A 23313-nucleotide genomic window follows, 5' to 3' on the forward strand; every position below is an offset into this window, starting at 1 on the left:
CTTTATTCAGATAGGAACAATCCCATAAAAATAACATTTATAAACTTCAACAAACAATATCACTAAAAGTAAAAAATTACTGTGTTTTAGAAGTTAAAATCACCTTTAAAAATCCCAGGATGTCAGAGGGGTTTCACGATCCCAGGCCCTACAGTTCATCCAATCCTGGAGAGGTAGCAGTTATTCCTTTAAGCACTGACACGTTTCGACTATAGAGTCTTTACCAAGGTGTGATTTGGTGGTTAATACACTATGTGAAGTCTTTCATTATTTAGACGCATAACCTCGTTTGCAGAACTGATCACTTCCCTGTGATGATAATACTACATGCCCAGATACAAGACACCTTCCTGTGAATAGTCTGGACTATTTTTCAAGTTGAGATCTTTTGGAACCCACTACATATGGGATCGTTCTGTCTGAGGTATGATGGAGTACTTGTATCATCTGAAGTAGGGCCCCACGGAAACGTGCTTGATTACTGGCTTTTCTGATGTATTGTTAGTGGCGAGGGTGCCCCACATTTATTCAAGCTGCGTTCACATTTGCACATGAGAATATTGTTATTTAGAAGCTTCAAACAACAGGACATTTAGGGTGAGTGTCTGAGTTGGTCTGTCTGGGTTTCACTCCTCTTTAGGCAAGTAGGGAGTATCCTCTTCTCTGGCCCTCACACTTGTGTGAAAGAGGTGACTGTGGATGTATGCTACCCTGCTATGGACATCTAAGTGACCTGCCGATAGCCAGAACAACTCAGCGCAAGTACATTGCAGTGTGACTGTGCTGCCATATTTCTACTTGCAGTATAAACTCCCATGTGGGAAGCGTATGCAGGCCCCCAACCAACAGGTGCACACTGCTGTGGGCAGACTGCACTGTGGTTGGTTCTCTTCACAGGTTGATATCTGGTAAGGTAGCAGCTGCTACAGGTCTATGTAAGGAAGCTGGAGCGCTTTGGGAGAACATTTAAGCTCACTGTGGTGTAAACAAAACCAAGATTCCCAAACTGTGAAGGCAGCACTGCCAATGACTCTGCAGCCCAAACAAATGGATTGGTTGGTATTATTACTGCACATCTGCGAGGTTAGTGTTATTTGCACAATCTCCCAGAAATGAAGTCAGCAATTATGCTAAAAAGTGTTTTGTCCTCAGCAAGTCCATACTATTACTACTGTATTTCATTAAATATTTTACACAAGGAATTTGGAAACTTCTACTATAAATGCATTGGAGATTGCATTATTACTATAGCATTAACGTGATTACAATGCAATGAGATGTAGGCAGACAAAAAGAAATTCCTGAGGTATACACAGTCAGCAACTCCTCTGTCAGTATGGCTGGGATGCATTTCTGAAGTGTCAAGTTCAATTCATCAAGGGTAGCTCAGACTATATGAGGAAAGACAAGTAACGCTGGGGTAGGCAGAGAGTACTCGGAGAAAATTTTTCAGTGTTGATATTTAAAGAACATGTTTTATGGCCGTGCTCCCCCTGTGTTATAGCTCAACCCAACTCAGCTTTATTATTTATGGGCAAATGAAAATGGCAGATTACTTCATCAATTTACCATCCACAGCCAGTAGATGGCTTTAAAATATCATAATACAACTCTAGAATTATTTCCATGTTATGAAGGCATTCTTCTTTCTATGGAAATAATATATTATATGATAATATGTTGGTTATTATATTGTTATTTACAAATACTTCTATAATTTCATACTAGAACCAGATCATAGCAAACAATGATAGAATAATGTATTTTACTTTATGTTAGTGTTCATGTAAAGGAGTGTAACTAAAAAATCTTGCCGTTCTTAGCAAAGTTTTAAAGGGCCATAAACCGACTTGTCTAATTATTGGAATGAAAACCTGGTAATGTATGGAAGCAAATGACAGTCGATCATATGGTTTTAATCACAGAAAAAAGAACAAAAAAAATTGTTCAAATTTATTATATTCGTGTGTTCTAACCAATTTGTATGAACAATGATTTTTGTCTGTTTTCCAGTGTTTGTGAGCAAATAGACGATTGTCATTTGTTCCCATACATTACCATGTTTTCATTCCAACCAGCCAGACTGGACAGATATCTGACAGAAAATTGTATAGTGGATGCCCTGCTTTAATCTATATGATAATCAGCTACTGTATGGCATTACCTGAGATGGGGTGTGCGCCATCAGCTCTTACTGCAGTGGAAAGTAATGCTGGCCATACACGGTGCAATGCACCGTGTAGTGCGACTGCCGATCCGTCAGCAGAAGGATCGTGCTGTCACTGCCGGCATTCGTGCGGTCCCCGCAGACCGCACGATATGCCGGTTCCTCCCTCCACCATTTCAATGGGATCGTACATCGCATCCTATGGTTTTGCAGGAAGACCTGGGGGTGCGATGTACGACCCCGCGGGAGCGGGCAGCACGATATCAGGTACGATATTGTGTCCATACACGGCACGATATAGCACCTATGTCGCGTATATCGTGCCGTGTATGGCCACCTTAAGAAGGGAGTATGGACCCCAAGAAAGTGCTGCTATGGTGAGTGTAGGGGCAGTGGAGAGCAGAGGAGAGACCCTCACCAAGTTAAATATACTAGTAAATTAATATAGTTAACCAGTACAAGTGATCATCATTTTGTAGGACTACATTTTATAAGATGAATGATTTCTAGGCACAGTCGTGGACAAAAGTGGACACTGGGCAAAGGTCTCGCTTCCCTGAACTGCTCTCCTTTTCCGTCCACGCCCCCTCAGAGGTCTCCGGCGGCCATTTTCTCCAGGCTCAGCCACAGCTCTCTCAGGAAAACGCAGGGTCCGGTCCCCCTACATACCTCACCCTGGAGTCAGATTATGTAGCGCTATAGCCTACCAGATGTTGAGTCACTGACCACAGAATCTCTGTAGTTGATTGTAGTGCCATTCTGCAGTTCTATTGTATTTCTGCACTGTATGTGACTTATGCTAGCGCTGCCTGTTTATTTCTCTATACTGTCAGTATATATCTTTCCCTTTTTTTCTGACTTTGCCCTAACATACAGGTGTATTCAGGGTTTTTCCAGTACCTCGCATCTCTACAATACATGTATTGGTGAGGGTTGTCACATACAGTTGGTTACTGCACAGTGCCATATTTGTGCTGTGTGCTCCTGCAGCTTGCCCGAGACTAAGACAGGATCAGTATATTGCATTCCTAATTGTATCCTACATACCCAGTGATTGCATTATACCCAGTGCCATATTGTGTGCTATACTACTCTACAGCTATGTCTAGCAAGCGCAAGAGTAGCAAGCAAGCATCTGCACCCATACTGCTATCATGCAAATTTTGTACTGCAGGCTTAAGTGAGGAGCATTTGATACAATATGGGTTATGTGTTAAGTGTTATACGTCACCAGGCCCATCAGAAACCCCAGCTCCTGCACAAGAGCCCCTCTGGGCTTCCTTTTCTCAGGTGCTGGTTACTACTGCAGACCGCCTAGCGGTACCGACTGTAATTCCCCCTATGGGGTTACCACAACAGGCCATAATTCCCTCTCTGGGGGTGCCACAAAAGGTTCAGGCAATACAGGTACCTCCTGTGCCCCCTCCATGGGTAGACATAGTCTCTAGCTCGGTACAGAGTCTGGTGGCTACCTCTACAGCCTTTCAAACTATGTTGCAAGGTGGAAAGCCCCTACCCAGTAAACCTTCTAAGCATCCTGTGTTATCTTCACAGTCCACGCAGCTCTCAGATTCTGAAGTATCATCTGAGGAGGTAGAAGATGCTAATCTCTCTAACACTGACTCCCCTCCAGGGGGAGGATGAGAGTCAGTCTAAAATTAATATTCCTGCCTTGGTGCATGCTGTTAGATCCATCTTACTAATAGAAGCACCCACTGTTTAAACGACAGAAAGTGGCTTCAGCAGAATTCCCTCTATCAGATCAATTAGCTGAACACATGGGGGCAGCCTGGCAGACGCCTGGTAAGAGGCTTCAGCCCCAAAAACGTCTGACCTCCTGTTATCCATTTCCTGTGGCTCACTGTTCAAAATGGGAAACTCCCTCTGCAGTGGATTCGCATGTTGCGCGTTTAATTAAAAGCGCTACGTTACCTATTCCTACAGTATCCTCTTTGAAGGACCCTACTGATAGAAAGGTTGAATCTTGCCTTAAATCGATATACTCTCTTTCAGGGACTGTTGCTCGCCCGACCATGGCTATTGCATGGGTGACTAAAGCTATAGAGAGCTGGGCTGACGCACTTGAAGACTCTTTTCCCTCACATGCTTCTAGGGATCAGATGTCTCATCGCTCACATACGAGATGAAGCTTCCTATATTGGAGAAGCGACATTGGATGCCAGTCTCCTACCCTCCAGAGTCTCGGCCACGGCAGTGTTTGCCCTCCGTACCCTGTGGCTACGCTCATGGGAGGCAGATGCGGACTCCAAAAAAGGCCTAGAAGTGTTACCCTACAATGGGGAGATCTTGTTTGGTCCAGACCTTGACAAGACTGTAACCACATTGGCAGCATCAAAAACTGCATTTCTGCCTTCAGCAACTACTACTGCAAAGCCTCGGACTACATTTTTTAGGTCCTTTCGTCCTCAAGGAGAACCTAACTGTCAGTCCTTTCCTAGGCAGTCGGCTTCCACTAGGGCCACCAAGCCCAAGACCAAGCAGGCCTGGACCTCCCTTCAATAAAGTCTGAGCCTTCATAGTGACACTGTGATCCCCACTGCAATTTCCTTCATTGTAAGGACTTCGGATGGTAGCGCTACCTAACACCATTCAAGGACCCTGTCCCTTCAATAATCTAAACGTTTAAAACTCTGTAACAATCCTGCTATAATGTTTATTTTATAATACATGTACAATCAGAGGTATAAGAATTACTGTTCTGATACATACAAGGTGAACCCTTCAGATCAGAAGAATTAAAGCATATGGTAGAAAGTACGGTATTTAACCATTTAGGCATTGGCCTTGCTTCATAAACTATACGAGATGACAAATAGTAAAAGGTCTTTCTAGGTTGTATAGTTCTGCTCCTTCTCCTTCTGTGTTGAAAACAATTTGGAAACTATTTTTTTCTTTTGTAGCAGGGGATTTCATAGTATAAATATTAATAAATAAGGGTGGTATCTTACCTTTAGTATAGAGGACTTTTTGATTTTGCATTATAGCTTTATATTTCAATTAGGTGAATAACAATTACATGGATTTTCTCACAAATAGGACACTATTTTCAAAATGGTGAGCACAATATTTTTTCCTTTTTTTTTTATTCATTGCATTTAACTAAATAAGAGATGTAGGTTTTATTATATGAATACCTTCTACATGTCCCAATTTTGGTTGTACAATCCCGATTCACGGGCCTGGAAACTTTACACAAAAGTGGGTGGAGATTTGCCAAACCGTGTGGGTGAGCACATCAGGGTGACGGATTGTTGGCCAGAACTTATGTTATCCTGACTTTGCATATCTACATGTTGGTCAGTATTCTATATGAAAGAAGAGTTTGATTATTATTGAAGGCAAATGTGTTACCAGTCTTTTTGCCATTTCCAGTTTCTTCTAATTGGAGGTTCCTATTTGATATCATAAATTTACTACTGCTCAGTCTCCTACTTCTGGAGATTTAGCAATGGTTATTGGTACGTACAGTATTTATGATTCTTGTAACTCACCAGACTCCCTAATGAAGCATCCTGTGAGTTTCACCGGGAAGAGTTTAGAGCAAAGCTAAATCAAAGAATAAAGAATTATGTCCCTATGCCATCCATTTGAATCAGATGGGACCACCAGTGACCAAAAATACAAGACTGATAAATGAGACTGAAGGTGAAGAGTGTCAAGATTATTCAAAGGAAACAAATGACTTCCGAGGTCTTCATGTGAATTTTCATTCTACATGATACCACAAAGATGCCCATCTATGAATATAATATTTGAACATTGCATGCATATATTGAAAACTCCAAAGTTAATTTGTGATCTTTGGTAGGCGGTGCAGGAGTTAGCACTTAAATTCATGGTCTATATTTATTGGATTACTGGTAAAACAAGTAAACAGGAAACAACGACCTAGTAATGAAAAACATAAAAAAGTGGAAAATTGCTAGTTTTGTTCTAGCTAAGTATTGGCTTAAAACTTTACTTTTTAAACTGTGATGTAACTTTCGACCCTAGGGACAGGCAGGCAATTTCCTCAGGATTAAAGTTGTGTAGGATTTGCAGAGGGTTTTAGCAATATATTTTGAGATGCAGGTGTGGAGTTGAACTTGCACAAGCACAGAACTGTTACATACGTATGAGTTGTTAACTCAAAAGCTTATGGTATTTTGCAATGTACTATAAAAAATATGTTTGACTTCATAAATAATATTTGTTATCAATTTAAGTACAATATATTATGATTCAGTAAGCTTAAGAACCACTAAACCTAAATAAACATTCTGTAATAGTAATCTCCCATAGCTCCTACAGTACTTTAGAGGTTTGACAGTGTATTTACATTTGCTATGAAGCTATTTCCTGTTAACAGTTATTTCAGAATACTGTGCTGAATTATGTAGGTTTGTGTAGATTCACAAAATTGTCCATAAATTATCCAATATTATCGTCTCTATTAATTCTAAGACTGATTTACCATAACAGTCATGCCGGGAGAAAACATCGAATAAGAGGTGTCCTATTGAAGTTCTTTCGCCAATTGCTTTCTGCAGTGGCAAAAGTATTACATTCTGGGTTCAGACCCGATGTCTTTATTTCACATGCATCACCACACAGAGACCCGCCTGCCGAGGATGGATCCGAAAATCACTCTTCAGTAATATTGTCACCCTATACATACTAACACAATCCTCAGATGGTGTTTAACTGTCGGGGTCCTTTTTGGAACTACAGAAATTGCTACATACCACAATTTCCATTGGGATTTATTGAAACTGTGGTATTCTATTTTAGTTTATCTAACACAGGAGATGTATCTGATACCGCCTACAATAGACGTTTGTTACATACTTAAAAATAGATAACTGCCCCAATACTTAACTGTGCCAATATATCTTATCTCCTCCTCTCCCTCTCTCCCATTGCCTGTTCCAACCTTGCCCATCTATTCAACCTTTTTCACTCATCAAGTACCATCCCTTCTGCGTTCAAGCATGCCCTTATCATAAAAATAACAACCTTGACACTGATGTTCTCTCACTTTTTACTACCCCACCTCATTCCTTTAGCCTCCAAGCTCTTCAAGTGGATTGTCTACAACCAGCTTACTACCTTTCTTTCCTCCCACTTCTTACTGGACCCACTTCAGTCAGGCTTTTGTCTGCTCCACTTTACAGAAACAGCTTTTAATTAATTCAACAATGAACTTCTTACTGCCAAATCCAAGGGCCATTACACTGTTCGCATTCTCCATGACCTTTCAGCTGATTTTGACACCTTGGGCTCTGTTCTTGGTCCCCTACTATTCTCCTCTATAATTCTTCCTTAGGTGAGCTCATCAGCTCTTTTGGCCTCCAATATCATGTCTATGCTGATGATACTCAGCTCTGCTATTTCCTCCTTGATGTCCCAGTATTATCTTAAACTTAACATGTCCATGACTGAGCTGATTTTCTTCCCACCCTACCAAGTCCCCTCACCTCCGTCAATTTCACTATCCATCGACAACGTCATCTTTTCTTCTTTACTACAAGTCCGCTGCCTTGGAGTTATTCTCGACTCTGCCCTCTCCTTCAAAGCCCACATTCAGTCCTTTTCCCAGTCTTGAAAACAAAACATTTGGTTGTGAAGCAACCAAACGAAGGTACTCTATATGGTGCACACACTAACTTTTAATAGGTATTAAAATGATTCAGACAACTGTACTCATAGACAATAAAATTTCTCTCCCATGAGAAATCATGTCGTGTAAGATAACTGAATGCGAATGTCTGCAAAATACTGGGTTATATCCAACACAGACTAAAACAGGCAAAATATATAGACATACATAACTAACAATGACAACATAGAACATGTAAAGTAATAAAAGACACCAGGATTAATAGCAGAAATGGCACTTTTGTACACTTAAACGTTTAGAATAACATTAGTATCATATCCAGAGAAAAATTAGTAAAAGTCAGGAATGGCAGTAGTTGCTGACAGACTCTGCTTCTTATTCTCTTGCTGACTGCAAAGGAGAAAAAGTGAGAGATCTGACATAGCACTCATCCATTGAAACAACAGTCAACTGTGGTTCCCTTCATAAACCCTAATCTCTACTGTTATCTGTCTTGCCTTGTGGTATAGGACAAAGTAATGAGATGATTAATAGGCTGGTAAGAAAACCACAGGGAGGGTATAGATCAAGAGAGTCTAGAACACATCCACATCATCATTAATGGCATTGGCACCAAACGTCTCGGTTTCAGCCGCCACTGTTTTTGTGGGTCTTATGACTGCATGTGCAGCAGTAGTTACTTAGCTTTTATCCTATGTTCTGCAATGTTTTGTACTATAAGTCATTTTTACTTTTTTTTCTTGTTTTGAATATATGACATTCTGCATGTTTTACAGTCAGATATTGGGCTTAAGTGTTCCCAATCATACTACAAAAAAACCCAACTAGCACTATTGATAGATTAAATCGTAAGGCAAGTTTACAATTTGCTGTAACTACGCTCCTCTATTTTAGTTTATTTAAATACCGGAAGTAAGGTTGGCATAGAAAATATGTATTCCCATTACCTAAACATTTTAAATTGTAATAAGCACCTAGAATTTGCATATAAACTTTAATGTTAGTTGTTTTATATACTGCAATTTAATTTTAGGTTTAGTGGCTCTCGGTGAATAGCATTCACCAACTATACTGTCTATTGCCGAGATGTTCAAATCCCTGTCATTCATTTTATTCTTCCTGGGTCATGTGACTTGGACATTTACAAGATTAACAGCCTCCTTTAACCAAACAAAAACAACTCTCCAAAACTCTATCCCAAGTAGACGGTGTCCCAAGGGAAAATATTAAAGTGATTTCTTTTTTATGAAGCATGAACAAAAAGTCACAAGGGATTACATCAGACTAAACTAATTAGAAACTAAAATGTTACCAAAAAGTATTAAAATGAAAATGAATTCCACTTCCCTTCTAGATCCCTTTTGGAGGTTGGATAAAACCAGGCTAACACATTTGAGAAGTAATTAGCTAATTTACTATGATCCAAAAACTTGACTGATTTGTTGCTGAGGAAGAAGTCAGCTGATGCCTTATGACTCAGGAAAAATTGTATATCTAATTATCAGCAGCTCCATCCAAGCGAGCCAATGGGCTGAGCATGAAAGGATATATTTATAGTACTGAAATTGTGTTTTTTACATAAAAATAATATATACAGTGCAGCAATTATGATTTCTGTAAAACTGAAACTTAAGGGGCCCATCCATTACACGACTTTGTGAACAATCTGACCAAAAGCAGGAGGTTTTGATCGCATTGTTCACAAAGTCGGGTAATGGATAGTCGGCAAGGACCTGCGATGCGCGTGCACGCTGGGTCCTTGCCGACCCCGACTATCTGCTGAACATGCTCATCAACCTGACGACGCTCGTCAGGTTCGGCATATTCAGAGATAGGAGGTCAGACTCCTGCACTGAATGATGATCAGTGAATGCCGTTCAGTGCGGGCACCGCACCTCGGCAACCTGTAGGTCTGAACGCTAGACGTTCAGTCTTTCAGGTCGCCTAGTGGATAGGCACCTTAACAATAGTTAAATTATTCTACAACTCAGTTTACTAAATGTCTCTCAACTGCACTTGTTTCCATATTTTCTTTTTTATAAAATTTCAGTCTCACCAGTTATTATGTTGTGCAGCACTGGGCAACCTGAAACGCTTTAGGTACCGCACTGATTACAGCTGGGGAATGGTCCTCTTACTCCCACTGCTGGCTTTAGGCCGGGGCTGTAAGGGGAACAGGGGAACCTGGGAAAAAGGGCTGCAGGCAATGGCGCATCTAAAGTGGGTGCTGGGTGTGTGGTCACATCAGGTACCCATTTTATTTCCTTAATTGCTGCCTGTCCTGCACCACTCTTCCATTGTATTTTAGGAAATATAGCGCTAGCACCATATTTCTGAAATAATCAACATCAATGCCGGATTATTGCACATGCAAAGACTCTTTGTGATGTACCGAGCACGCGCTGCTTTTTTTTCTGTCTTTTGTTGTCAGGATGGGGAGAGAGGCACAGACATCGGCACACGGGCCCCCTTCGGTCTTAAAACGCCCTTCACATGCTGACATGCATATATTTGCCTGTTAGAAAGCAACCATTAGCACCTGCTATAGGGTTATACTTGCCTACTGTTGAAAAAGCATTTCAGGGAGATTGTGATAGCAACACCTATAAGTGCGCGTTAAAGTTGTTGCATTTTGCTACATCTGAGACGCTTGTCATAAAATAGATTTACATACAGTACAAATGTAAATGAGCCCCAAAGCAGTTAGTAAGATTGAATTGGAGATGAAAACACACTGATATTTCTCAGAAAATGGATGTAGCCAAAGGGATCATTGTGCCTTATAACCAATGCAGGGAAATTATACTAATGATCCCATTTGAATATATACATCTCTGGGTTTTTCTTGTATATAACAGCTTCATAATGGGGGTAAGGTGCAATCAGGGGGATTACTCAACTTTTTAGGGAGTCAGGGAGATTGCTACTATTTCAGGGAGTCTCCCTGACAGTCAGGGAGAGATGGCAACTATGTATAGGGTACAGTAGCTTCAAATACATGCTGATCATGACGGTTTGTCCCAGACCAGGTGCATGTGTTGCTGTTGTGGAGGTAGACGCTTGCACCTTGAGGAGTGTATGCGTCTGCCTATGTGAGGAAGTATGCTATTTTACCAGACTTTTTTTATTTTTTTTTATAGTAACTTACTTGTCAATTTGACAAAAACTCTGTATCAGTCTACACTTATACTATTTTATTGTTTACGTACATGTTGATAGATGGTGGAGGTGTTACAAATCCTATGGCATACAGTTTATTAAAAAGCTTTCAATTGCATTTGTTTCCAAGTTTTTTTTTTACAACATATCAATGTCAAATCACTAGTTATTATATAGTGCAGTGATGGGCACCCTAATACACTTCTGGAGTCACATGGGTGGCACTGTAACTTTGAATAGGGCTGCCAGTTACCCTTAAATTCAGGGAAAGCTAAGACAAAGGGGCAAATTTACAAATTATCGAATCCTAAACAAAAAATGATAATTTCCTTTCACCACTATTCGCGGCTATAAGAAACTAATCATTGCCGGGATTCAATAAGATACACCTCAGGGACACAGGTTCTGAAAGGAGCCCATTCCTGCAGTGTGTTAAAAATGCAGAGATCGCTAGTGGAGAGCGCAGGGAGCCATTTTGCACATGCGCGGACTGCTGATTATACATCCGTTAGTGGTGAGTGCCTGGGAGGGACCTACGGTTCCCTCTCCTGGTACTGTTTGCGGCTAATGTCTTCTGGATATGGCATTATCTACCGGGGCCAAGCTCCGGAGTGCATCACAGTCTGGAGCTTGGTAAAATCTGCAAAAAAGCTGTCCCTATAGAAACCTGTGGAGGCTGCTTTTGCGAGGGTAAACTCAGGACCGCAGCGGATATCTCCGATATTTGCTATGGTATCTTGTACATACATTTGAAGAATACTTAATTTTTGCAGGTACCCCTCAAAATGGGTGTTTTGGACAATAGCCTGTAAATATTAATTGATAAATAAGCATCAATATATTTTGGGACTATTTATTAATATTGTAGATATTGTCCTGAAAATTAACATTCATTATTGGATATGGAATTTTTTTTAGACCCCTATTTATCAATCCATGGCTTCTCCTAAGCTGTGGTTTTCTTGACCTCACTGGCAATCTGACACTGCCAGCGACAAGTTCAAGCACTATGAGCGGCCACGGCCCTTAGATATCACTACTCAAAGAAACGTGAAATTGAAGACCATAGGTTATAATCAAGACAGCGTTAGCTATTTGTGGATGAAGCTCCAAAAGGATTTCACAGATATTCCTTGTGTTCCTTTGCTGAAAACAGGAGATATCAGTGGTATTTCCTGTGTTCTGCCTTTGTTAAACTGCAGTGATAGATAAGAGGGTGGTTCAATAAGTAAGGTTACAACCTCTCATGTGTGTAATGTTTTCTATTTCATTATAATTTCCCGCCATGACAGAGCAGGTAGATCACTGCTTCCCCTCAGTAGCCATTAGACTGCGCCTCATATCAGTCATACTGTCACAACATCAGTTATAAGATGGTGGGACTGGTGGAAACATGGTCAAGCATTGAGGTGCGTAGTGTTCTGCGTCTAAAGGGCATATCAGCATCTGAAATTCACCGCCAACTTGTCGATGATAACGTCATGTCATGGAAATAGATTCGAGTTTGGTGCACTGCCTTTGATAACTGCAGGACAGACGTTCAAGATGAGCAACGATCCGGATGGCCAATCACGTCCACCACAGATGACAATTTGTGTCGCATCGAAGGTCTGATTCAGGAGGACATGCGTATTTTAGTGTTCATTCTAGCACCCTGCACCTGTTACAACTCGTGCAGCTCCTCTTTCCTGCCTGGGTGTCGCTCTCTGCTGTGGTGCTTCTAGCACACTCTGGTCTGTATTTCAGCAGTTTGTTGTGTTAGTTGAGTGTGCTAGAAGCACCAGAGCAGTGAGTGATACCCCAGGCAGGAAAGACGAACTGAACGTGTTGTGACAGGTGCAGGATGCTAGAATGTACACTACATTTGAGTTAGTGATATTGCTGATGAACTGAACATCTTAGTGGGAACTCCGCACAAAATCGTTCATGAGCAACTGGGGTACAGAAAAAAGTGTTCATGCTGGGTACTGAAGCAACTCACAGAAGTTCACAAAACGAATAGGATGGGATTGTCTCTCGTGCACTTGACGCGGTACCAGGAGGAGGGAGAGCAGTTCCTGCAGCGTATTGTTACAGGCGATGAAACAAGGGTGCATCATGTGACACCAGAGAAACACACATCACCCCCACCTTCAAAGAAATTCAAAACAACTCCATCAGCAAAGAAGGTCATGGCGACCGTGTTTTGGGACCACAAGTGCATGCTTCTTGTTGATTTCCTCACCAAGGGAGATACTGTAAATACTGTACGATATTGTGACCCATTTTGAGCCAGTTGAGGCTCAACCCAGGTAAAAAATACCTGGGTTGTTTCAAGCAGGAGTTGTATTGCTGCACAATAATGCCAGACCACACTCAGCCAACCGCACGCAAGATGAGCAACGATTCGGAGTGCCAAGCATGTCCACCACAGATGACAATTTGTGCCGCATTGAAGGTCTGATTCAGAAGGACAGATGCATTCGAGTTAGTGATATTGCTGACTAACTGAACATCTCAATGGGTACCGATTTCTTCTATGCCGGGATAGTTGCCTTGGTGTACCATTGGAACAAATGCTTAGATAAGTACCAAGGCCATACTATTGATTATACGTGTATGTACGAGTTAAACAAATGTCGCAATGAGAGGTCTTGTTACCTTATTTATTGAACCACCCTCATAATTCATATTCAGACTGGAGAAGACTACAGTGACCTAAAAATGGCCTCAGAACACCTCAATGACCTCAAAGTGCTAGCAAGAATTGCATGTCAAATGTATTAAAAAGACTATGGGCCTAATGTAATAGGGTGAGAGTTTAGAAAATGTGAGGGTTTAGCTGTAAACTCTCACATTGGTCGAGTTTTATCTTTAAATGGGAAAACATCTGGATGAGAGTTTACATTCTGAGAGTTTTTTTAGTCTAAAAACATGCGAGTTTGCATGTTCTAGGACTCTATTACATTGTCCGAGTTTAAAAAGTGTAAGAGTTTACTATTAAACTCTCACATTTTCTAAACTCTCACCCTATTACATTTGGCCCATGATCTCTTATGAAAGCAAAGCTTTTCTAAGTGGAAACGTGTATCATTCAATTAATAGCGTGCAACACCAATTTACACCTGCAGCAAATCATGTGAATACATATTTGGTATACCTCTCCTTAAGAAAAGTAGTATAGTACATTAATTACAATGTGAAATAAATTGATAGGTGTGTAGAAGTCTTGTCTTGAGAAAGGCTGTAAAAAGCATGTGTAGTACTAAAAATGCCTATTTCTTAGCATTATCACTTCTTCATTTTAGTTTAGTAACATATTTTTATAGACGCATGCAAATTCCGTACAGTATAAGCCAGGATGCTCTGTCCAGATGACAGAAAGGGTTAGTTTTCAGGGCACTCAACCATTTCTGACAAGTCTGGGCTGAGCGGAGCTTCAGAACTGGGGGATGCCCATACCAGGAGCCATTCAGTCTAGCCAGCATCATTGGTAATTAAGAACTCGCTTGACAAAGGGATGTTATAAGAGGCAGCAACTCTACACCCTCACAGATGCAGTACACAGCTCAAAAACCCATCACAGCTTAAATATAAGCAAGCAATGCATTTACAAATGCTTGTGTGAATTGTTTAACTATTCATATATTAGATTAACATAATATGCAATATATTGGAATGTCACTATAATGAGAGCATTTGAACCTTTACCCAAATGTCTTGCTATGTTGGAAAACAAATCTATGTATGAAGGTGGCATATTAAAAATATAGCATATTTGTTGTCTTTAAAAAACAGTACCTATCACTTAGCATTTCTCCTATATAGGACTATGCAGTTTACACAGGATGCATAAAACACTTTTTACTTATTTATCAGGTTTTTCACCCAATAATTAACGACTGAGGGCCTGATTCAGAGGTGTAAGCTACAGTATAGCTACAGCAGCTGCGTCTTTGTACACAGCGGTTGTGCTGAAATATGCAAAAGCTGTAGGAGGCATCTTGTGTGAAAAGATGCACACTGCCGGCTTCTGAGATCCGCTGCTGCGTCCGAAGATGCAGCATCGGATCAGCTGCATGAACATTGGACATCTGAGCCAGTGGCGTCCCTCTCCATGGTGAAACCCGGTGCGGCGAGAAATGTAGTCAAAAGGATGTGGCCTCATGGGCAGGGGCGTGGCCGTGTGGGCCGAACCCCTGTTTTAGTCACTCCGGGGGTCCCAGAGGTGCGGGCTGCCCTCGGGGACCACTCTGTGTGCAGTGCGGCTCACTCACTGTGTCAGGAGCCGAGTGCTGCACGCAATGCTACAGTGCAGCACCCGTCTCCTGTCACTCAGGGGCAGTCGGCACTTTGGTGCAGGGCCGTAGCTAGGGTAGTGCGGCCGGTGCCCTTGCACAGGGCACCACAGGTCAGGGGGTGCTGTTTGGCCTGTCAAATTTCTGTATTATTATCATTCTCACTTGTAGCTTCCTCTTATTTCATCCCCAGCATCTCTTGGCCTCCCCTATCTCTTCCCTGACCCTTCCCCATGAGGCCACTCCCCTTTTTTGGGTGTATTATATCCCTTTGAAAAATGAGGGGGGCGCCAATGCTCTTTCTGGCACAGGGCACCAAAAAGTCTAGTTAAGGCTCTGCTTTGGTGTCACCCCTGTACGCACTCCCTTGTGACGCCACTGATCTGAGTAAACGTCAGGTTACTTAGGATGTGAAGGACACAGCCACTGGCTTTGGCACGCCCAAAAATTACACTCCCCAGTTTTTGAGAATGCTGCCCTATCAATCATGCTGCAGCTTTTGAGGCAATGCGAGCGACATCACAGAAACAGATCTGCACATGCACAGTGTGGCTCCTGCATATGCTCAAGTCTGCAAACATTGGAGATGTACGTACAATGCATCCAGAAAGTATTCACAGCACTTCACTTTTTCCACATTTTGTTATGTTACAGCCTTATTCCAAAATGAAATAAATTAATTTTTGTCCTCAAAGTTCTACACACAAAACCCCATAATGACAACGTGTAAAAAATGTTTTTTTGAGATTTTTGCAAATTTAATAAAAAAAAAAAGAAGAAATGTCATGTACATAAGTATTCACAGCCTTTGCCATGAAGCTCAAAATTGAGCTCAGGTGCATCCTGTTTCCACTGATCATCCTTGAGATGTTCCTACAGCTTAATTGGAGTCTACCTGTGGCAAATTCAGTTGTTTGGACATGATTTTGAAAGGCATACACCTCTCCCACACTTGACAGTGCATGTCAGAGCACAAACCAAGCATGAAGTCCAAGGAATTATCTGTAGACCTCTGAGAAAGGATTATCTCGAGGCACAAATCTGGGGAAGGGTACAGAAAAATATCTGCTGCTTTGAAGGTCCCAATGAGCACAGTGGCCTCCATCATCCGTAAATGGAAGAAGTTCGGAACCACCAGGATTCTTCTTAGAGTTGGCCGTCCGTCTAAACTGAGAGATCGTGGTAGAAGGGCCATAGTCAGGGATGTGACCAACAACCCGATGGTCACTCTGTAAGAGCTACAGCATTCCTCTGTGGAGAGAGGAGAACCTTACAAAGGTAAACAGGGAGGATTCCGCACAGAAACATAATTAGAATTGTTATGACCAACCATCTATGTCTATAAATAATTTATACATCCCAAAATTGTTGGTGGTGCTCCCACAGCCCAAATATAACAGATTATTTGAACAAAGAAAAAGTAAGGCTGTTCTTGGGGCACACTTATATAAGAATTCATGAGTAAAATATAACTTTTATTAGTATAGTAAAAACATACCAGATACATACATAATGTTGTTGGCCAAAATATAGTGGACAATTTCTGCAGAGTACCCCACACCAAATAAAGGGTACCAGTTATTATACTTAATTATGAAATGACACAGAAAATACCATAGAAGTCGGTATATAGGCTACACAGTATGCAGTCTTATGATCCCCATTAAACAGTGCAATATATGTCTACAGAACCTGGTATTCTTAAGTGGTCCCCCACATTAATACTAACCAGGCCTATCACTGGATCGCTTCCAAGATCAGACGGATTTGGGCATAATCAGTGAAGTATGACTGTAGACCATCGCTACTGAAAATATATGGGGATTCACCCTATGCACACGGTCTGAGCCTATTATAAAATGTAGGACTATTCTCAGCAGAGAGGTCCAATTGATAGTTTGTTGCTGTCAAGACAGGTGATGCATAGGCATGCCTTACTTGTGATGCAATCAGTTATGCATATATAGCATAAGCATATATAGCTTGTAAATAACACCACATAGATAACTGTGTCTTAAAATTATAATGCCGAGTTCCATATACACATAGAAAATAGGAACTCTACCCTTGGTGACAAATGAAGTAACAGAGCCTAACACAGCACATTGAATATTCATGTACTAAATGCAATCATCACAAAAAATGAGACATCATTGAAGTTATGTTATAGATAATAGTGATATTCTGTGATAGCTGCAACCAACACTCCTTTTCCAGATGAATCTCTTATGAATAAGCAATCAAAATCCCATGTTATTGCTATGCTGAGGCGAAGTAGCATACAGCCTCAGTATCCTATTTACATATCACCCATAGGAAAAAGGGGATGCATAGAAAGATAGCTACATTAGATGGAAAGTGAACTAAGTAGCAGGGATACGTTGTATAGAGTAGCAATAAAGAGATAACTATGGAGAGGAGATATTCAATATAAGGTAAGCTATGACTTCATAAGTCAAACCAGCTGGCCAGACATGGTAATCTGCCAGTTTTATACGTTACCAGTGTGGGGAAAACCAACGGAGCCCAGTCCGTGCACTGACTGGGCTGTCCTGGATATCAGCAGACTGTCATATAAAGAAGGAGGACGCGCGTTTCGCCCGCATCGAGGCTTGATCACCTCGATGCGGTGATCAAGCCTCGATGCGGGCGAAACGCGCGTCCTCCTTCTTTATATGACAGTCTGCTGATATCCAGGACAGCCCAGTCAGTGCACGGACTGGGCTCCGTTGGTTTTCCCCACACTGGTAACGTATAAAACTGGCAGATTACCATGTCTGGCCAGCTGGTTTGACTTATGAAGTCATAGCTTACCTTATATTGAATATCTCCTCTCCATAGTTATCTCTTTATTGCTACTCTATACAACGTATCCCTGCTACTTAGTTCACTTTCCATCTAATGTAGCTATCTTTCTATGCATCCCCTTTTTCCTATGGGTGATATGTAAATAGGATACTGAGGCTGTATGCTACTTCGCCTCAGCATAGCAATAACATGGGATTTTGATTGCTTATTCATAAGAGATTCATCTGGAAAAGGAGTGTTGGTTGCAGCTATCACAGAATATCACTATTATCTATAACATAACTTCAATGATGTCTCATTTTTTGTGATGATTGCATTTAGTACATGAATATTCAATGTGCTGTGTTAGGCTCTGTTACTTCATTTGTCACCAAGGGTAGAGTTCCTATTTTCTATGTGTATATGGAACTCGGCATTATAATTTTAAGACACAGTTATCTATGTGGTGTTATTTACAAGCTATATATGCTTATGCTATATATGCATAACTGATTGCATCACAAGTAAGGCATGCCTATGCATCACCTGTCTTGACAGCAACAAACTATCAATTGGACCTCTCTGCTGAGAATAGTCCTACATTTTATAATAGGCTCAGACCGTGTGCATAGGGTGAATCCCCATATATTTTCAGTAGCGATGGTCTACAGTCATACTTCACTGATTATGCCCAAATCCGTCTGATCTTGGAAGCGATCCAGTGATAGGCCTGGTTAGTATTAATGTGGGGGACCACTTAAGAATACCAGGTTCTGTAGACATATATTGCACTGTTTAATGGGGATCATAAGACTGCATACTGTGTAGCCTATATACCGACTTCTATGGTATTTTCTGTGTCATTTCATAATTAAGTATAATAACTGGTACCCTTTATTTGGTGTGGGGTACTCTGCAGAAATTGTCCACTATATTTTGGCCAACAACATTATGTATGTATCTGGTATGTTTTTACTATACTAATAAAAGTTATATTTTACTCATGAATTCTTATATAAGTGTGCCCCAAGAATAGCCTTACTTTTTCTTTGTTCAAATAGAGAGAGGAGAACCTTCAAGAAGGACAACCATATCTGCAGCAATCCACCAATCAGGCCTGTATGGTATAGTGGCCAGATGGAAGCCACTCCTTAGTAAAAAGCATGTGGCAGCCAGCTGGAGTTTGCCAAAATGCACCTGAAGGACTCTCAGACCATGAGAAACAAAATTCTCTGGTCTGATGAGACAAAGATTGAACTCAAGCATCAATGCCAGGCGTTATGTTTGGAGGAACCCAGGCACTGCTCATCAACAGGCCAATACCATCCCTACAGTGAAGCATGGTGGTGGCAGCATCATGCTGTGGGGATGTTTTTCAGCGACAGGAACTGGGAGACTAGTCAGGATAGAGGGAAAGATTAATGCAGCAATGTACAGAGACATGTTGGAAGAAAACCTGCTCCAGAGCGCTCTTGACCTCAGACCGGGACGACAGTTCATCTTTCAGCAGGACAACAACCCTAAGCACAAAGCCAAGATATCAAAGGAGTGGCTTCAGGACAATTCTGTGAATGTCCTTGAGTTTCCCAGCCAGAGCCCAGACTTCAATCTGATTGAACATCTCTGGAGAGATCTGAAAATGCCTGTGCACCGACGCTTCCCATCCAACTTGATGGAGCTTATGAGGTGCTGCAAAGAGGAACGGGCGAAACTGTCCAAAGATAGGTGTGCCAAGCTTGTGGCATCATATTCAAAAAGACTTGTGGCTATAATTGCTGACGAAAGTGCATCAACAGAGTATTGAGGAAAGGTTGTGAATACTTATGTACATTTTTGATTTTAGTTTTTTTTTTCATTAGTTTAGCAAAAATCTCAAAAAATCTTTTTACACGTTGTCATTATGGGGTATTGGACCTCATTCAGAGGCGGTCGTTAGATGCAAGCGGCCACTCTCAATGAAGGCGGCCGCTTGCATCTTGTAGTGCCGCCTCTTGGTCGATTGCTAAGCTGTGGGTTACCACCCACAGCTCTAGCGACTGACCAGGGTGATGGTCGCGATGGTCAAGACCCTAAGGTTGGGTCTCGGCACTCGCAAGCCCCAGGGAGCTTCCTGCTCTGATCGAGCAGGAAGCTCCCCACTTACATCACTGCTGATGTCAGTGGGGCCGCCCAAAAACGGCAGGCGTTCCTTCGGGAACACCTCCAAACTGGGCGAGCTGTCACTCACCATCGATAGCTCGCCCCATTTGGTGCGAGATCCCTAGTGACGGAGCACCCGTCGCTAGCTGGGTCTCGCGCATGCGCATGTCGGAGCCGGCTCCGACGTGCACATGCCCAGTGAGGGGACATCGACCCGGTTGTGAGCTCATAGCGCTTGCGACCGGGTCTGAATGACCCCCATTGTGTGTAGAATTTTGAGGACAAAAATTTATTTATTCCATTTTGGAATAAGGCTGTAACAACAAAATGTGGAAAAAGTGAAGCGCTGTGAATTCTGGATGCACTGTAAATATCAACATTATGTACAACTCTGAATTAAGCCCTGAGTTCAAAGTATTTAGCTCCGATTTATCAAAGCTATTTCAGGGACAAATGCAGGATTCCAGAGGGTGGCATTGCTGGGTTAAGAGGGGGTTCTGGGAATTGGACGCTACTTTGTGTACCCTGACGTACAGATGGGCTGAGAAGAGAATAGAATACATACAGTATATACACACAAAGGGGTAATAAGGGAGGGACAGAAATACATAAACAGAAGGAGGAGAGAACAGATGTGAGATGAGAGAGAGATAAGAATTCTATAAAAGGAAGAGAGATGCATACAAGATGTGTGTGCGTGTGTGTTGGCACCCAAATATAGCGATGGATTGGTTCGATATCGCTGCTATATCGTACCATGTGTGGACATGATATCGGCCAGTGCGCGCTCCCGTGGGGTCGTACATCGCACCTCCAGATCTTACTACATGTTCACTTGATCTGGGGATGTACAATCCCATGCAGTGCTACCCGGGGGAGGAGGGGGTGCCGGCATATTCGGCTGTCGGGCAGCGGATCGCTCCATGTGTGGGGACCTCCCGATATGTGAGCCATCGGATCGTCCGTCACGTCGCAAGGTGCATATTGCACCGTGTATGGGGGCCTTTAGTGTGTGTGTGTGTATATAGGACAGTATCGCCTTTCCCACATGTGGATGCAGTGACCTGCATACGTGTTATCAGAGTAGCAGTGAATGGCATCCATTTAGTGCCAGGAGAGGCTGGGGCTTCCCAGCTCGCCCCCTGTGTGATGAGAAACAGTGGCGTGATACTAGTCCATGCCTCTTTTGTGCATTCCTATGAGAATATTGGGAGGTATATGTGTATGTTGGGGAGTAAGGGGGTAGAGGCACATATGGGGAAACAGAGCTAGTGAGATTAACCTGGAAAACAAATAACCTGTACTTACAGCAGGGAAGGAGGAGAATCAATGCCGGCTCTCTCCTATTCTGCTGAATGCATCTCCCCACACCTGAATGGAAACACCTACTGTAAACTGTTACATTGAGCAGCAGGTACATAACACACAGTTTCCAATGCTGCACACAGCAAAGGGGACCGGGAAACAGTTTAAAACAGCGCAGATCATCTGCTTAGAGCTGTGGGGCAGAGTCAGCACTCCTCAAATGTACTAAATGCACTGTCTTCTCTTCTATGGCCAGCAGTATGCAGCATGGTAGCGTGTGTAGCATGCTGCAGCAGGCATCATTAGGTGGCGATACCAACAAAGGGGGGTTTATAGGTACCCAGAACCTCTCCCCTAAGTGTGCCACTGTATTTATTAAATGTTGTTTGCCAGGACAGGGCATTTGACAAGAGGCTATCTTAGCAAAGCACTTTCCAGAATTGTGAAGCATTTTGCTGCTAGCTTAATGCAACAGTGAAAGATTTAATGTCACAAGTATTTCCTCCTCATTCAGAAGCTCATTGTTTTTCATGGCATATAGTAATAGCATAGGTCTTCCCTGTTACATTCATGTGGCTGAAATTACACTCTATTTCTCTGTGAATGACAAGTTCATACAATAACATACACCACCTAACTTTAAGATACAGCAATGTCTGGAAGATACATTTATTAACATTAAGTAGTTAATCCTTAAATATCAGGAGCACGTACAAGCAGATATATGGCATTCCTATTCATTAAACATTAACATGCAAAGGGAACAACCTACTCAAAGGGGATAAAATGTGCACAAACTGCTGATGAAGTAAGTACATCTTTCATATAATACCACTGGAACTGTTATTAGCCCTACAAGTGACAATACATAAGCAGGCTGCGGTCATTGTGTCATACTGTGAGTGACTAGTATTCACAGAAACCACAACCATGATCTGACAATCATGCAATGCAAATGCAGCTTCGCACTCAGGGAAAAGCTTTGAAAGTCTCCTCAATCTCATTCACTTTTAATGCATCACACAAAATAAGAGTAAAATAATAAAATATAAAAATATATTTATATTAAGAAAACACTTACTTGATAGGGGTAGAGGGTCACGCCATTAGTTCTTGATAAAGACCAAGTACCATCAAGGTACTGATGAGCTTGAATTGCTACTGAATTCAAGATGTTACCATTGTTTGGGCTAGTGGCCATTTGAAGGCTGACTTTGGCTTGGTGTGAAGGAGATCCAGTTTTCTTATCTTGACCATTGGCAAGCCCAAGGCTGTTAGGTTTACCACCATGCTTGTTGGCCACAAAGCCAGGATAATTTGGTGTGGTGTACGGGTTTGGCATGTACACCCAGTCCCTTGGCTGCAGGCTCCCCATGTGTCTTGGACCCACCATAGCTGGGACATTAGAATGTCCTGGAGGAGAACCAGGAGAAGCAGCATCACAGTGTTCAACATTGGCAGACTGCTCTAGAGATGTGACCATCTGGATAGCTTCTTGTTTCAGCTGATTTAGGTGAGTGGCGCATATGTCACAACGGTTGTCTCTCTCGTTCCAGGACTTTCTGATGGTGTTTGGCACTTGCAGCTTGTCATGTATGCCTGTGGTGATGGATGGGTCCTGTTAAAAGTAGAAATGAAGGCAATCAGCATTATAAAATGATATAAAAAAAATAGAAATCACAAAGCTCCAAAGGGGGTATATATGTGGAAATTCATAGAGACATCTGTCTTCTTCTCAAATAGTCATTCTGATACTGTACAATGAATCATGTCTTCTTGTGAAAGTTAAATGACAATTTTCATTTTCTTTTACAATCTTTCTTTAGAAATTGTCAAAATATTTTAGACTTATTTTTAGC

General features: G+C 41.9%; 1 protein-coding gene and 2 pseudogenes across 1 annotated transcript in view; 1 reads left to right on the top strand and 2 right to left on the bottom strand.

Annotated features, from left to right (window-relative positions):
- The window catches only part of KIF26B (kinesin family member 26B), a 507120-nt gene that overhangs the window by 301430 nt on the left and 182377 nt on the right, over positions 1-23313 (bottom strand). Inside the window, exon 3 of the mRNA XM_088474362.1 lies at positions 22536-23072. Coding sequence (XP_088330488.1) covers positions 22536-23072 — 537 coding nt within the window. The remainder of the gene's footprint in view (positions 1-22535; positions 23073-23313) is intronic.
- LOC148521874 (5S ribosomal RNA) lies at positions 16904-17022 on the bottom strand (annotated as a pseudogene).
- On the top strand, positions 18674-18792 carry LOC148521875 (5S ribosomal RNA; annotated as a pseudogene).

The sequence above is a fragment of the Taudactylus pleione genome, unplaced genomic scaffold, assembly GCF_031769625.1.
Source record: "Taudactylus pleione unplaced genomic scaffold, aTauple2 ptg000154l, whole genome shotgun sequence".
Lineage (NCBI taxonomy): Eukaryota > Metazoa > Chordata > Amphibia > Anura > Myobatrachidae > Taudactylus > Taudactylus pleione.